At 40.0% G+C, this 18,415-nt stretch overlaps 1 protein-coding gene across 1 annotated transcript in view; it reads left to right on the forward strand.

The window, feature by feature from the left end:
- onecut2 (one cut homeobox 2) overlaps window positions 1-17,516 on the forward strand; it is a 28,539-nt gene extending 11,023 nt beyond the window's left edge. Inside the window, exon 2 of the mRNA XM_070850897.1 lies at window positions 17,227-17,516. Within this exon, the coding sequence (XP_070706998.1) occupies window positions 17,227-17,516 (290 nt within the window). The remainder of the gene's footprint in view (window positions 1-17,226) is intronic.
- Window positions 17,517-18,415: the final 899 nt, after the last annotated feature.

Raw genomic sequence — 18,415 nt, forward strand, 5'->3', positions numbered from 1 at the left:
ACAACGGCAGACAGGGTGAACCCGTCAAGCGGCAGGCAGGGTTTATGGTGAAAGACAGCGTTAAAAAAAGGAAAATAAACACAGGGTCTGCTTTGACCTTGTGTCTGATCAGAATCTCGTGTTCACCCGTGAAGATGGCAAAATACATTTTATTGTTAGAATGATGTTTACAATGAATGGTTATGATCATGATTACTATTAGTATTGAGTGTTGATATATATCTGTAATAATCTGTATGTATGTATGACACATTAATGATGAAAAAGTTGTTTTAAATTGAAAACATCAATAAGATTTACTATAAACAGTAAAAATATCTTATATAGAAATGAAGTAAGAACTGATTTATGAATTATGAATACAAAGACAATTTTAACTGATAAGTTTTATTATTGCTATTATTACATTTTATTATTATTGTTGTTGATGAGCCAAATCAGTAACAGCAGCAATAATAGGAATCATAATAATACTAATGACATTTACAAATCATATACCGACTAGCATTTGAATTTCTCTTGTTTTGATCCGGTCTGGAATGTGTGTTTGCTGCTTTAGCTGACACTTCTCTGTATGTAAATGTGCTGATGTGTATCTATAACCGATCAATACTCTGATGGTCAGACACTGAGAACGAACACAAACAAGGAAGTGGAGGCACATTCTGTTTGTTGTCCTTCCTGCTCATGTTGTTTTCTGTTATTTTGGTCTCTCCCTCCGTCAGGGAGTCGCTGTGCTCTTATGTGTGTGTGTGTGTATGTGTGTGTGCGTAGCAGCAGTTTTGGGCTCGGCTGTGCATGCGGATGGATGATGTGGATCGATGGCTGTAATCCCGAGCAGATTAAAAGAGCATTAATACTGGCAACGATAACGTAAACGGTGCGGACCCAGATCTCCATTGATCTGCAGGAACCTGATCCAGACCAGTTCCTGGAAGAGATGGGGGAGGGGTGGAAGGCACAGACTGGGCGAGAGAGAGCTGACATTATATAGAGGAGAGAGAGAGCGAGACAAGCTGTATCTGAATATCTGACGAATAATAATGCTAATAATGATAATGAATTCTTATCATTGTTATTATTTGGTTGTGTCAGCATGTGTCATTATGATGTAGATGTTGGGTTCATTTGCTTGTGTTCTGTCTGTTTGCACGTGTTCTCTTAGGTTGCAGTGCGCTGAGCTCTCAGGGCCATCCTACCACTCAGCTTATTACATGGGCTTCTTTATCTCACCTACGCAGTTCGTATTTCTTTCGTTGACCTTTTTGTCTCATCATTTGTACTGTTTGTGCAGATTAAGTCTGAACCAAACCAAATAATCCCCAAGAAAACAAAGCACACTTTGAGGGTCAAATTGTTCTTATTTTTCCCGCAGATCTGGTGGTAAAAGCATTAAAAGCAGCCAGTGTGATGCACATCAGACAGATGGTTTGAAGGGAATCATCCTCTATTTGATTGTGCCACATAACTGGATTCATTAAGCTGAATCTGTCTGTTATTGGATTATGTGTCATATTGGATGGATTGGATCCAATTGTAGATATTATAGCGTTTAATGTAGACAGGTTTAGCAGGACAGAGCAGGCAGGGAAGAAACTAAGCTAAAGATTGCAAACAAAGATAGAATGCAACAGAAAAGAATAAAGTAAAATGTTCAACTAAAAGTTCATTCCTAGTAATAATACAACAGATAAACAATAAAACCAGGTTTGGACAAATTGTAAGAAAAAGAAAAAGCACTATGTGACCAAAAGTATGTGGACACTTTTATTTTGTGTTTCTGTCTCTTCAGTCTTTCATCGCTGAGCTGCTTTTCATGTGTCAGAGCGGGAAATCTGATCAACTGGTATCACTTGTCATTAATCGTTTGGAGACAAACACAGCGGTGAGCGGTTTGCCAGGATGTCCGTTTATAGCTGCCCAACCTACTTTTGATCAATCACCGATTACAATAGAATCTATTGATCAGAGAATATTATCTTTCTGACTGTGTTTGTTCTCTGGTGGAGCTGTGTGCTGTGAGACTGAGCGATGGCTTCATGCTGCCAAAAAACATCCCTGATAAGAAAAGGTACTGAGAGGCCAGTTAACTAATCATCTATTAGTCTGCCAGTGTGTGTGTGTGTATGTGTGTGTGTGTGTGTGGGGGGGTCCAAACAGAGCTTCCCTCTTACTTATCTGTCAGTAGTCAATATTTAGCAGGTTAAAGGTCAGTGAATGTTTTTAAAAATCTTCTCTCCTCTTTTGGTCTCTCTCTGGTTTCACTCCCTTTCTATAAGCTCACAGCAAAGCCGCTACACGTCTTAGGGACCATTTTAGCTGGGGCTGAACTTTAGTTCCTGGATTCTCAAAATGCAGGTTTAGTTCTTGCGTTCCTCAAAAGGTTCATGTTCCCCTGGAACAGTTCCTACAGTGGAAACATTCTATATCTATATATATCTATTATATACAGAAATACCATCACCTGTCATGGGTACTATACATTTAGTCATTATACATATTCTAGGACAATTTTTAAGAAAACAGCAATAACAGAACAAAACAACTTGAAATTCTTTTGTTTAGCTTTTGCTAGGAGTGTATGCACCCAATGACTATAAGTCCAATATTCACTTTCTTTTAGCTCTGTTTTTGGTTTTCATCATCTCTTGAGGGAAATATTGGGCTCTTTAACTGCTAAATGCAGCAATGTTACCCCGTTTGCACTAAAAGGCAGTTCAGAGGCCAGTTTGGAGCCTAATCTCAAACCATTTTGTAAAAAAAAACTGAGTTTCAGCATGGATGTAAAATCAGAATGACAGTGGTCCATGGAGGAGACAAACTGTCAGGCCAGGAGCAAAGACAAGGTAGTCCACCACTGTGGAAGACATATACTGACATATACAGTGATGTAATTACATGGCTGTCTATAGCCCAGGGAAAAACAAACCATCAGTGTTATGAGCTAATTGTGACCTGGCACTAGCACCAGCCCAGCCCAGAAGGAGAGCCAACACTAGGTTGGGAAAGCTTGTCTGCTTCTTAGAGCTGGGCAGGTGTATGCAGTGGCTTTTAGAGCCTGTTTGCTGCCTGCTGCGACTGAAACCTACACTGAGAGCTGTGAGATGGAACCAAAATAGTGAGGCTGCCGCTGGAAAACCAAAACTCAGAGCAAAAGCTCCACAGAGCTGAAGAGAACTGCAGAGTCTGGTGATAACATTTGTAAGCAAATGACCCCTGTCACATGCAAGTAGTCATGAGATCCATCGATATAATAAAAAGGCATTGATGAAAGCAGCTTTCAGGGTCTGACTTCTAAATGTAAAATAAGCACAGTAAGGATCAACCAAACTATCTCGCAATGCAGTGATGTGTTGCATCTATGTGTATATATACTGTATGTGTCTACCATATATGTGGAGCTGACAAATCTGGTCATAAAATGATTAAGGGAATAATAAAGGAAAGTGATATGTTACACAAAATGATCTTGATTATTTAGGTTTTCTTTCTTGGCCCCTAAAACCCTTCTGATGAAAAGACAGATGACTCTTTTGGTTTGACTGCTCACAACTCACTTCCACACTAAATTGAATTTTAAAGGTCACGAGCCAAAAAGGTAAGACACCACAACTTCAAGTCCCAGTCCCAGTCCAGATGATATCATTGGAGAATAAAGATCAAGTAACATGTCAAACAGTTCAGAAAGGGTCTGACGACAATTGTATTCATTAACAACGCAAGTCAAAGAGCCTGATAACTGAAACATGGCTCACACTTGGCTTCAATGGTGGTCATTGTTTTTTAATGATAGTATAGATGTCTGATTAGCAACCGTCCAAACTTCTAAATAGAGAAACAGAGCTGAATGAGACAAAATGGAGAACCAGAGCAGAAGACAGAGAGCAAGTGAGAGAGGGGTGGATGACATCAAACTCCTCTGAGGCCATTTCCTCATCAGCTCAATGACATCACTGAGCCACCAGAAGCTGTGATTGGTCATCCCGTTTGTCCTGGTAAACAACTGGAGATACATTACAGTGTGTGTGTGTGTGTGTGTGTGTGTGTGTGTGTGTGTGTGTCTGTGTAAGCTGGCAGTGAGACCTTTGTCCGGTGATGTCACCACAGCCCATGTGGACATACAGATTATACACCGATAAACCATCTCTCTGCACACACACACACACACACACACACACTGATTCAGTGATTACACCTACTGAATACTCGCTCTCTCTCCCTCTTTGTTCCTCATAAAGTCATATAGAAACAGATCAGTTCATTTGTCTGTATATGTGATTTAGTGCAGGATGTACACAAGTCAAGATCAATAGAAAACAGAAACTCTTCATTTTACACATTTTACAAATCTCCTAAAAAAGACCCAAAGCAACAACACGGTCGCTCTTTCAAACACCTGTCAGTGATTCTCAGCACACTGGCTCCTGCTGAAAATGAAAACCTTTAAAGTTTTTAGCAAACGCTACTCAGACAGGAGGAAAGTGTGCAGATGCTGGGGACTATTTTGAGTGGCGGATGAATCCACATGTATTACTGAGTATTTCCAGCGGCACAATGGTGCATGGGAGTCAAAAGGCACAGAGGAAGGAGGTCCTTTGATACGCAGAATACTTTTTAGTAGATACATTTATTGTTAGTTTTGGTCTTTTCGTGGGATTTGAGAAGAAAAAAAGTGAATTTAAGAGGAGTGTGGTCTAGATGTAAAAGAAATGAAAAACTGGGCATGAAATAAGTCTTTATTAAGTCTTTTGCATATACTTGATTAAGGAATTTAAGGGTGTTTTGTGTATGTTATGTACTGTCACTTACATTTCACTGTGCACTCATTAAGTTAATTACTCAGTAGTGCAGCATAGTGCAATTATTGATTGATTAACCAGTACTGTCGTTTTTATAATCGGTTAATCATCAAAGTCACGTCAAGTAACAAGACTATATAGAGACTTTTATTTTGTAACATTTCACTGGCTACACAATTATTTCGTTAATTAGAAATAACATAATCAATAGAGGATAAACACTAGAGCCGCCTCATCTCTCAGCTGATAGACATACGTCAATACCGTTAAAGGATAAATATTCTTACAGATTCATTCATACTCTCAGTTACCTCTCTATGTGTGAGTGGAACGCAGACAGAGAGAGTGTCTTCAGTGTCTTGTTCCATTTCCGGTCATCTTCTCAAAACGAAAGGAGGAAAGCATCGCGGTGCATTAGGCACAACCACACACACACACGTGCAAGCTTATAGTGGAGTCCTGATAGCTACAATGCTGTGTATCTCTATGTACATGTGTGTGTGTGTGTGTGTGTGTGTGTGTGTGTGAGTTTAAGTGCTCAGATATGATGCATCAAATGTGTTTGTCAGGCTGCAATGCTGAGCTCCAGCTTCTCACCAAGTCTGCAGGCTGTAATATACAGCAATGATCAGGCTGTAATATACAACAATGATCAGGCTGTAATATACAACAATGATCCAACTACTAGGAAGAATGCTCAGATTTTTACCACATTTTCTAACCATCATTCCTTTCATTTCTGATAACCTATGAGTCACTCACCAGCATCGCTGTAAACACATGAAAAGCATGTAACATTAGCCGTTAGAAAAGTCTTAAACACCTCCAGTGTGACCCAAATATCTTGTGAGCTGGAGCTGTCTGACCTAATGGGCTCTAGAGACTGCACACTAAACAAGCACACAATAAACCAAGGCTGTTGCAACGTGAACATTAACCCACCTCTTCAATTACCGAGCAGAACTTTCCGACAAATGTTCCGACTTTTACACAAATAAAAGGTAAAAAGTTTCTGCAGGGCCTGGCTGCATGTTGAGCTTTGTTTTCCTCCTCCTTCTGTTGATGTGGTAATTCCTATTTGATTTATGTGCTTCTGCCATTAGTAAGTAGGCTAGGTGGTTAAAAGGCTTGATGTAGATGCGATATTGGGAGTCTGCACAACACTTAATGCCATTCCTGTGTCTGAATTCCTGCTGAGTATCTGAATTCCTGCCTGGCTAGTGGACGGCTTCTGTCAAAAATAGACAGTGCATATTTGCAGCGGACCAGAGCTTCTGGTATAATTACAAGCATTGTCTAGAGTGGCTACGATTAGCTCCAGTGGCTGTGGAGCAGCCGTGCCCAGTGGACTAACTGTAGAGACTTGCAGCGACCAGCAACACCAGTCGGTCGACAGCTGTGATCAGTGAGCCTACGTACAATGGTCTCTGAATCAAATGTGCTCTGTAGGTGACTGCACTTTGTAGCTTGTTCAAATAGTTTTAAATGGATTCAAGCGTGTGTGTGTGTGTGTGTGTGTGTGTTTTGTTTTTTATTTTCTTGTGATATCTTGTGTATCCATTCACATGTGGTGATGAGGTGTATGTTTTTCCTGAGTGACCTAATGTTATGTGGAAATGTGGCCTACGACCAAGTCAAGTGAAATCAAGGAATTTCTTACAAGGATGGACTTGTGCAGTTTATGTGGCCCGTATACTGTGTACTGATACTGACAAGAAAGCAGCTGTGACATCTTTGGAACAGGGAAGAGGGAATTATCATGCTCGTGCTATCATGCTTTTCGCGGTCTGCGTGGTCCCTGTCCTACATCATCTTTTATTAGTTGGCTCTTTGAATATTGCTATTAATCACAATTTTCTGCATGCTTAAAATTGCTAATATCGTCGTTTTGTTACCCACCAAAACTGAGGCCTCATTGTTGAATGTCCCAGCCAGCATCCTGTTTCACATCACATCAAGAATTTAAAGATACTACTTCGTGCTCATATTCCATAGCATCCACAATGAATCTTTCCATTATAATCTTTTGCTTTCTGTCTCAATTAATTTACCCATTGATAACTTTATATGGTAAATGGTCTGTATTTGTGTCGCTCATTTCAACTACTCAAAGCGCTTTTACATCACATCCTAATTCACCCATTCACACATCATTCATTCAGGAGGAATCTATCTAGAATTCTTTCACACACATTCACACACTGAAGCTGCATCAGGGTCTTGCACAAGGACACTTAGACACGGAGCCAGAGATTGAACCAGCGGACTCCTGATTGATGAACGACCCACTCTACCTCTGAGCCACAGCCGCTTTGATAATGATATGATAATAATAATTATTATTAGATGGTAGCATGACATATTACATGTAAAAAAAACGTAATATTGAGCAAATAACATGAAACCGCCTCCAAACATACATCATAAAAGGGCATCAAGTTTTTTTTAATTTAAGGTGAAAATTCATGGATGGCTATAATACTATTTGGTGAAATTCATTAATTAGTATATTTGCAAAATTACTTATTAATCACATGGAAACTCCTATTAAAAGTTATAATCTATTCATTTGTAGATTAAGGGAAAACTCTTTATACTTTATACTTTACAAATTAAGGAGTTTTTTAGGGGTTAGGTTTTGATCTTTTCAAATTGGTAACTTAAATGAATTAAATTACCTCTTAAATTAATTTAAGGTGTTTGGTCCATTTTTTGGAGAAGTCTGAGGAGATGCTTTGCAACAGACCGTCACAGATGATGCTGTGAAACTGGACCTGCTACCTCCCTGGAAACAGTGCCGTTCAAGGCCCGAAGTGGGCACATTTAAAGGACATTTAACTGTTGTCTATTATTTGGGGGGGGGAAATGTCACATGTGACATTGTGACAACATCACACACATTATAATGTAACTTTGTCACAGCTAATGAATGATTTCATCAAAACATCACTCATTCCCGCGCCTTATGACGGAGTGTCGAAGCGTCCAAATGTGGCGCCACACACAAGCAGCGAAGTGAATGTGGAAGGGCGACTTTACTACTTACCCTGCACTTATATGCCCTCTGTGTAATGGATACCAAGGCTTAAGTGGTAATGGTGCAATAAAAAAAAAGATACAGCGAGAGAAGGAAGAAGAGAGACATGTAGAAAGGAGTAAGAGGGAGGGAAGAGAGAGACAGAAAGGTAGGAGAGGCAGGAAGATGAAGGAGAGGAAGGAGACAGAGGCAAGGAGACAGGAAGGAAGAAAATAGCAGCGTTAGGGAGGAAGAGAGTAAAGAAATGAGAATGGGGAAGAGACTTCCAGAGCTAATGGAGACAAACGAGGTGGGATGAGAGTGAAAACAAGGAAGATGCAAAAGATAGATGACAGGTGAGTCAAAAACAAATAAAAGTTGAGTCAGAAATGAAAGGAAAAAAAGATAGGAAAGGAGAGGGATGGAGGGAACAGTGATGGCAGCCAAAAGAAAAAGAAAAAGCAATAAAAATACAAAATAGTATGCGAAGAAATTCTGATACAGAGAGGTACGATGATAAATGAGGAGGGAGGTAGAGCTCTCCACTTGACGGCAGCCCTTTGTGTTACAAATCCTGTTTTCTGACAGAATGAAGCCTGTCTCTCTGAGTCTGTAGACTTCTGACAGACGTCTTTGGCTTTATATCAGCTGCACTGATCCCCAAACTCTCTGCTCTCTCTCTTCTTTTAATCTTTCACTGTGTTGCTCAGTCTGTACCTCTCAGTCTCTACCTCCTCATCTCAATCTCCCTCTTTTACCTCTGCCAGTTTCCGGCCATCACAGACAAAGACAAGGCAGATGCTAAAAGAGGAAAACATGCCTGTTAGCTCGGAATGCGTAACTAGCATCTAGCGATCTGGTCTGAGCCCTGGATTTTAATAAGGTGGTGGATAGTTCTACTATCCACGATCCACATTTGTGCAACACACTATAACACAAACAAAATAACCAGCAGGTCATCAAGGCAGTAGTAGACCAGCAACCCTAGTGTTCTGCAAGGTGTTTTGAGTCTAATGGCTTTGAAGAGAGCGACATTACGACTGTCTCTGGTTAAACAAGAAGGATCTTACAGGAGTGTCTCTTTAGGTCCTCTCTGGAATGTTGTCACACACTTCGAATAACAACCTGAGTTTCTCATTGGCAAAAACAAGCACTTTTAGAGGATGCACTTATCCCAAAGGTTTACATTGCAGCCAATTTAGTCTGTTGGCGGCTGTGGGCTGAGGCGATCTACTGGACCAATTCCAAATTTGTACCCACCAGTCATTTTGTATCCCAAATAAGCAAAAATAGACTTTAAAAAAAAAAAAAAAAAAGTTATCCTTGTACATGCAATAGGTAAAAAAAACAGGAATTTCCTTTATGTTTTTTATGTGTAGTGCTAATGCTAACAAATGTCCATCAAAGTGTGCTGTGTAGAAAAAGAAAGAATGCAAAGAGACAGAAACAACAGAGAAAAGAAACATGTTTACATTTATGTCTCTATTGTATATTTTTACATTTCATTGGGCTTGTCACAACTGTGTCACATTTTGGGAGTAGCTCCTCCATTACGGTTACATATTGCATTGTGGGAGATAGTGTCCATCAGCAGCAGGACATATGCATGGCACTGTGGAGACTGAGGCTGCCAGGCTGTGATCTATCTTTGTGGTGAGAATGAAAACAGTCTCTAATGACTCTGTTAAGCTCCTCTTTCCCCTCTCACTCTGTGTCTGTAAAATGAAACCAAAGCTTGCTGGCTCACTCACTTCCTCTCTTCAAACTTTTAAAATCTTTTCAAACTTTTTTTTTAATAAACTTTAAAAACTCGTGAATAGCAACACAAAAGGCTTTACATAAAAGGGAATGATTTAAAAATCTAATAATTGTGACGTTTACAATGAATTAAGGAGTAATTACAGTAGTTGGGAGTAAAAACATGAAGTATGTGTTTTAATATTTAATATTTAATGTGCATCTTCCATATTTAGGTAAGCCAACATGAATGCATCAAGTTCTACATAGGAGTCTGGACATATGTAATTATCCAGCTGGGTATCGTCTGCGTAGCTACAAAAAGAGTGCCACATGCTGAAAAGAAATGGGCCCAAGATAGAGCCCAGAGGCTAGGGTTCTGGTTGACACTGTATTAGAAATCTTTTTTACTAAGCCCATCGCCACTACTTCTGTATTTCTAAACCTGGGCCCTATTTTTTTTTTTTTTTTTTACATATTTTGGATTTGAAATGACTAGTACATACAAAAAGTTTGGGGTTTGGTCCAGTATTGGTCCACCCATCTAACCGATCAAGGCAGGTGGTAGACCAGAGGTAAAAATACTATATTTAAACTTCAAGTAATTTTGAACCCAAATATGTGAAAATAGAGCCCAGATTTAGAAATACTTAAGTTACCCTTTAATTGGGACCTGGGATTTATTTATTAATAAGTGTTTATAACAACTAGAGCTGAAACAGGTATTCAGCTCATTGATTATTCAGCCAAGAGAAAATTAATTGGCAACTATTGTCACAAACTGGCACAAGTAATGCGTTGAGGAGGGAGTCTGTGCAAGATCTGAACATATCAAACAATTTATTTAACTAAGCTTTTACCAAAGTAAACTATAAAGTGTCTTCCATCTGTCTTTGCCCCTGACTATATTTTCTCCTCTCGTTTCCTTCCCTTCTCTCCTTTCTCTCTGCGTCGCCCTCCTCCTTTCTTCTCCCATCTCCCTATTATCCTCCCTATTTCTCTTTTTTCGTGTCTCCCCTGCTATTCATCTTTTTCTCTCGATTTCTATTGTTCCTCCCTAACTTCTCTGCTCTGTTTGATCTCTGTTTCTCAATATTCACTTGACATGGCTGCTTCAATAAAACATCACCTTGATGTTGCTCTTGATGTTTAGCTGTCCTCGACTCTTAAAACCTCTGTATAATACACATGTTTGCTGTGAGTGTTACCAGCTCTTCAGGCACAGCACTTGAACTCAACCCCATTTAAGTGAGTAGAGAAAAAGCTTTAAGGTGGAATAATGACTCTCAGCTGACATATTAGAAGACTTGACCTCTCGGTGTCTTGTGTATCTCAATAGATGTGGTTCATTTCTGTGTCTAACTTAAAAAGGACCATTTCGCCACTGCTTAAGCGCCGTTCCAGACATTTGAACCTTCCCTTGTGGATAATCCATGTATAAACAAAGAAAGAGCACTGTTCTTGTAATGCAGTGTAGAGCTCATTAGTCCTACTGCAGCTTTCTAAGTATGACAAAAAAATTTGCAGGACCAGTGGTTGCAAAGCTGTGATTGGACAACCACTATTTGTAGGAGGGGTTTAGTAAACACTACATTGTTACTGGGGAAACTGAAATCTTTAATATAGAGAATTTGGTGCAAAATAATACAGACGTCCATCATTTAAGGGCAAGGTGTCGTATTGTTACTGCGCAGTAACAAACTTTCAGAACCTCTTGAGTTCTCTGGTAACATGAATGCTCAGAATTTGTAAGATCCCTCCCATTTCTTTTTTGTTTAGATTATGTCTTTGGCCTTTTTTCGCCCTTATTGAACAGCATGTGAGTGAAGAGGCAGGCAGGACTGAGAGACAGGAAAGGGAGGGGTATGACTTGCAACCAAGGTTGTGGGCTGGAATCGACGTTGCTGCCATTCAGCTTCCCACGCACTTCATCTTTAACCGCCTCTGCTACCCTTCCATCCCATATGATACGAGCTAAACTGTAGCTTCAGTTCAGAGAACCAACCAGGCCAATCAGATACTGTGTGGGTGGGACCTGAGGTAGTGACATTAACAAGCTTTGTCAGAAAGTATAATATGGTGACACCATTGATTGTGATGGTGATGAGGATTATATTGGTGGATAATCGTGCTGATAGGAATGATTGCAGTGGTGAGCAAAGTAAACAATGAGGGTGATGAGACTGATTCTTGTGGTGTGATTAGAACGGGTTGTATATGGTAATTATCTATAGTTAGTGTGTTGCTTACAGTAGATAGCTGTCCAGTTTGGAGGGGCAGGCAGGAGTCCCAGCACAGACGCTAAGCAATGTACTGCTGTAGGGGTCAGCAGAAAACATCTAAAAAAACCAGTTAGTGTGAGCGATATTTAGAATATTTTCACTTACATTGCCGTTAGACAGCCCTTTCCAACAGAACTGTAGCTGTACTCTCTTTGTCTTCATTCCCTTCAAAGCCACCTTTGACAAAATAAAAGTCATTTTACCTTGCTGAACATGGGAGTTGCTCGACTACTGCCGTGATTAGTTCGTTTACTCATGCTACTGTGCGACTTTGGTATTTTAAAAGTTTGGCTTGGATCCAAATTAACGCTCACTGTTTGAGGCAAAATTACTGATGGCTTTGAAGCAAGCAAAGACTAAGAGCGAATGGTTTCATTTCCCTGGCAGAAAGAGCTGTCTGACGGCGATGGAAAGTGGTGAAAACATTCAAAATATAGCAAACACTTAGACTGATATTGTTTTTTTTTTTAAATATCCCTTTAACGGTAAAAAGGATGTCTGTGACAAGGAAGACTTTGAAGATGATGATGCACTGGAATGATCATGCTGGTGATGACTTAACTTTTGCTGGTGCTGGCAATGAAGATGTTAAAGGAATAGTTCAACATTTTACAACACTATAGGAACTTTTACCTCTGACTAAATGATGACTTAAACCAGGCACTAACTGATGAGAGACTAACTTTAGATGATTATGAATCCAAGCAGACAGCACCAGGCGGTTTTTGATACTCAGTGATACACATGCATTCTCGTCTGTACCAAGAGAGTTGCTGTTTGATACCCAGCCCTGATTAGGTTTCTGAATTTTATGTGATGGAATAAGTACATAGATGAATAAAATCATAATAAATGAAAATGTGGATGAAGTTCATACAGATGACGATGTGACGGTGACTGTGCTGCTGGGGAATAATCAGCAACTGTGATTGTAGTTTTAATTTCTATGGAAAGAGATGAGGGAGGCACTCTCATCAGAGCAACATGACAGCTGACTCACATGGAGAGGAAAAATAGAAAGAGAAGGCGAATGGTCCGTATTTTCTGCTGATCTTGTTTGCCGTTAGAGACGCATTTAGCAACACACTGGTGTCTGCAAGAGAGACCAAGGGAGCTGATGAAAGACAGAGGAACCCTGCTTTATTGATCCTATTGATTCAGCCCTTACCTTTAAAGAAAAGTCACCCCTCCCCCTCCTTACTATCACCCCTCCTCAAACCAGTAAACCCCTTTTGAATAATATAATTGCGTATTTGATCCTCACTGTAACCTCGACTAGAAGGAAAAAAGCCTGATTGAATCACTCGAGCGTGCTCTTTCTCCACCGACAGCAGACTGCGTTTGTGTGTGTGGGTGGGTGATTTTGATTGCTCCCTTTTTACACGTAAATGTCTGCAAAAAAAGAAAAGAAAAAAAAAAACCTGGAGACTGGAGTGGACTGCTGCTGAGCCGCATTTCATTTAGCTACAGTAAGCAGAAAGCAGGAGAAACCACTGCGAGAGGGAGAAGTGTACATGTTTCAGTCATCAGGCCTAGCTGAAACATTTGTTTGGATTGTTGTCGTTTGTTAAAGCAATTCTTCGTCTTTATTCTGTTTTTACCTCTTGAAACGCAAAAGAGGTGAAAAAGTAAAAAGCCTTGTAACAACACAACGACCAGCCCAGTCCTGCCTGCCTATAGTCTACCAGTATTTTAATCTTTATTCATTCTAACTGCAGGCATGAAGACATTATCAAAAACTATTTCCATCCAGACAAGGCATTAATTCCATGTATTGAAATGTACTGAGCCAAGAATGGTTTGAAATGTTTTTGACACTATGGTGCTGCTACATATATAATCATGTTTTTCTACAAAACCATTTTCATTTAACAAAAGAAGTCAGTGAATATTCTCTAATATACAGATGGTATTATAGCACAAAACTGACTTAATTAAATGAATCCAACCAGACATTCACTTCTTGTACAGAAGATTAGTCGGACTATTTTTTAAATTTTGCTTTCGAGAATAAAGTCGAAATGTTGAGAATTAAGTCAAACTTTCCATATTAGCATAAAAAAAAAAGAAAATCCATTTTTTTTTACATTTTGAGAATAATGTCAACATCTCGAGTATTTGAACTTTATTCTGGACCCTTAACTTTATTCTCAAAATGCAAAATAAAGGAAGGTCCTTCCTCCTCTCATTTTTTCCCCCCAAAATTCTTCAGTAACATGGAGCACTGGAAGAATTCCCGGTGGCTGTGTGATGAAAAAACTGACATGGCAAGACAAAGACAGAGGGAGAGAAAGAGAGCAGAGAGGGAGAGCATTAAAAGGAGAGAAGCCCTGCAGCAAAATGACGCCAAATGCTGCAAAATGACAGATGACAGATGTGTTCACAAACACGGTACGTGGTTAGTGTACATATAACCGTTGTTTCAACAACATTTCAGTGATTTTCAGTGTGAATTTCATCTAAAAAATAGTCATAAAAATGCTTTTGAATCAATCAGTGAACTTTGTAAAGCACTGTGAGACAACTCTGTTGTGATATTGGGCTATACAAAATAAATTGAATTGAAGTTAATTGAATTGAATATTCATATGTAAATGTATATGTGAATATGAGTATATACCCAAAAAACATTCAGCTATCAATCAGGTTTGGTCCAGTTTTAACATTAACATCTGTTTTTTACCATTTCACTTTTGCCATTTCAATTCATGGTGTAACATTTACAGTTACAGGGGAAATTCAGTTGAGTTTCTGAGAGAAAAAGGAGGTTGTCAGAACATTTGTTGGGGGACTCAAATGGAAATGCTGTTAACAGTTCAGCTGGATAGACACACACCTCAGTTCACAGTCAGATGTTTCATCACAAAGATCACCCAGTAAATAGTCGGGTCCAATGTCCAAGATCATTTCGAGTTTAGACTCTGAACAAACAGTGACCAGGTTTGGGTTCATGTGATGTTCTTCTGTATACTATGTCCATCAATATACAACATGTCCCATCTATACAACGCAAATATTACCAACAGCACCTTTAAATCCAGTAACAAACATAGTAATAATATTAATAATAATAAAGTGCACTAAAAAAGGTTTAATAAGAATGTGCAAAACAATTGCATCAACAGGAAGATGATTCAGAACAGACGTGTGTGTGTGTTTGTTGTCACACACACACACACACACACACACACACTCACACACACACTTTTTTCAGTGCCGTGTGTTTGTGGCTCAGCGTTCTTCATATTTAGAGATCAATAGTGCCACCCCTCAGTGACAAATTGTATTACAACCACAACAGCCTGACTTCAGGATTAACATTCACTCTTCAGAGCATTTCAGCTGTTCACCCACAGAACCGAAGAAGAAGTAAAATCTACGTAACAAACAAGTGGGAAATTGGGACGTTTACATTTGAGTCATTCCATTCTCACATTAGTAAAAAATAAAACAAGTGTTAAACAAAAATAACAATAAAAAATCAAAACAAGTCATATATGTATGTTCACTGCTTAAAGTAAAGGTCACGTTTAAATAAAATAATACTTCTTTACTCCCACTGTAGTTTTCCCAGATCCATTTTTAAAAATTCCTGTTGTCCACACAAACAGCCCTCCGACCTTTATTTTGTCTGACTGAATTTTAGGAAATTAGTCTAAAATGATGCACAAGACATGCAGAATACTTGCATAAGTATAATATAATATAATATAATAAATAATGCATTTGATGGACAGATGCGGTCATAAAAAACATGGAGTGTTTCTATGTGTGTTTTTATCATGGCAGCTGTGAAGGTGCCATCAGACAGACAGAGAGCAGCAGAGAAACAAAGAGCTGTGGTCTTTCATTTGCACCTGTCGTCCGATTGCTAAACGCTGTGATAATAAGCTGAGAAGAGACGGGAGGAGGGATGTGTGTGTGTGTGTGTGTGTGTGTGTGTGTGTGTGTGTTTACAGCGAGGATCGTTTCCCCATACATAATTGTTTTGTGACTCTTTAACCTGATTCGCACTGATCAGCTGGGCACTGACTTGTGCATACTCAATTCAGAGGTAATCAAATCAAACACACCCAGGACGCCTCCTCCTCCTCCTCCTCCTCCTCCTCCTCCTCCTCCTCAGTGAGTGACATAAGAGCAGACACATTAGAAGGTGTGTTATTGTCGTTTCTGTTGTTGTGTCTTGCTTGGTTTTTCTGTTGAACGTGCGATCATAAAAAAGTCTGAAGCAGCATAAATGAATAATTAAGTGTTGACATTTAACCATATACTTTGTCCACACATTTAATATTTCTCTACTTTGAACTCAATGTCATCTGTTTTTGAGCACATAAATTACCTTTTTTTTTTACCATCAGAGAAACTTTATGGCAAATCTTAAATTTGCAAACATTTTTCTGTACTTCAGCAACACAGTGGCAGTAAGAACCACAGAAACCATGGACGACATATGAAACGTTAATGGTATCACCACGATGTGAAAGTCATGTGTGTCAACTCACTGTCACTGTCAAAAATCCATTCAAATTGAAAACTGATCAATCAGTCAATTAGCTGCTATAATATCTAAACCATGACCATGATGCAATTTTCAAAGAAAGACAATAAATACAGTATTCTGTATAATATATTGAGACACTAACAGATATGTTGCCAGACACACTGGGGATGTTTTTCAGATGCTATTACACTCAAAGGGATGTTCCGTGATTAGAGACAGGATTCAGGTGTTGTTGGTTGGAACTGATGTGACCAAAGAGCTTCTCCTTCTTCTCGACCTGCTCCGCTCAAGAAGAAGAAGCCTGATATATCCAAAGTGAGCTGAACTCACAAAACCAGACTGAAATACCAGGGTGCATCTACACCAGCAGTTTGGCCCGGGTGGTGACACGGGACCCAGGGACAGTGCTGTCGGTGCCTTAACTCCTCGGCCACTGGCCCATCTTTCTGAAGGCCTTAATCATAGCAGCCATAATCACATATCTGCTATTCTAATACGCTGTGGTTCGTCTGCTTTGCTTTCACAACCAGAGTTTGCTTGGAAGCAGACTGAGAGCCACAGTTTCAGGCAGGTCTCTTCCTGGATGTGTAATCCACGTCCGAGAGTTCAGTTGACAGCTGTTCAGCCTCAACAAACCCAGTCAAACAATGCACCAGAGAAATGAGAAGAAACGAAGAAATTAGCCAAAGATAGTGTAGAAAGAATACTAAAATAACTATATGTTACTTCTCATAAGATTCTGTTGAGGCCTAATCGGAGAATTGTCACAACAGTATTAGTGAAGTTGTTCAAGTAGCACACTAACACCTTCACTTCCTGTCTCTTCTTTCCATCAACCCACCATCTCTCCCCTGCTTTTCTCTAATCATCTCCTTCCCTCCCTTCCCACAGCGTGCAAACGGAAGGAGCAAGACACAGCGAAAGAGCGCAACAGCACGCCAAAGAAGTCGCGGCTGGTCTTCACCGACCTGCAGCGGCGCACCCTGCTGGCCATCTTCAAGGAGAACAAACGACCCTCGAAGGAGATGCAGCTCACCATCTCGCAGCAGCTGGGCCTCGAACTCACCACCGTCAGCAACTTCTTCATGAACGCCCGCCGCCGGAGCCTGGACAAATGGACAGACGACGGAGGCAGCCCTGGCGGCCAATCGTCGGCGTCCAGCACTTGTACCAAAGCGTGATAATAAATGGCAAGAGGGGAAGGGGAGGGAAGCGACGGGGAGGGGTCTTGGGTGGGGTGGCGGAATGGAGACGCGGGGAGGGGTGGAGGGCTCGGGTCGAGGTTTTGTCCAGTCGAAGCGAGGAGGAAAACCCAACTTTTTACATTTTTTTTGTTTGTTTGTCTGTTTTGCTTTTGTCGAGGGTGACGAACTGAGAGAGGGGCTGCTCACTGAGACCACTTGTTTGTAGCCTAACCGCCTTTTGCTAATTCATCATAAATCCAAAAAGAAGTCGAAGGGTAAACTCACCTTTAAAACATAGAAAAACTTTAGAATCATAGACTTTTCAGTGCCGACGTCTCCTCTATGACCGTAAGCAGACACACTAGCCCAAATACCAAAGACTAGAAGACGGTGTATGTTTTCTATTATGCAATATAAGCTAGGAACCAACCAACCAAACAAAAAAACCAATGAAAGCTTTATGACTGCAGGATGTACCAGATGCTCTGGGATAGGATTAGAAAATTCTCTGTAAAGACTCTGTGGTATTTTGACCCTTACATGTCCAAAGATGGCAATAATGCATCAGTTAGGGCAGAGATGAAAACATTTGCATTTAGGGTTTCAAAGATTGCACAGCCAAATTTAGGAAGCTGTCTTTGTGATTAAGACAAAAGGAGGTTAGTTTGTGCAGCTGATCTATTTTTTTTTTTAACAAAACCAAAGATGCATGAGAGGACATTTGTCGGTCAAAAGAAACCATACGATGAAATGAGCGTCAAAGTTCATTCTTGACCTCGGAAATACCAGTGTGACAAAATAACCTCAAGCAAAAGGCCCATTCACTAGCTTGGACAGAGAGTGCTCAGAAAACCAGTGGACCTTGTGTTGAGATTATTTTGTCAAACATGCAATGA

The sequence above is a fragment of the Pempheris klunzingeri genome, chromosome 19 (genome assembly GCF_042242105.1).
Source record: "Pempheris klunzingeri isolate RE-2024b chromosome 19, fPemKlu1.hap1, whole genome shotgun sequence".
NCBI lineage: Eukaryota > Metazoa > Chordata > Actinopteri > Acropomatiformes > Pempheridae > Pempheris > Pempheris klunzingeri.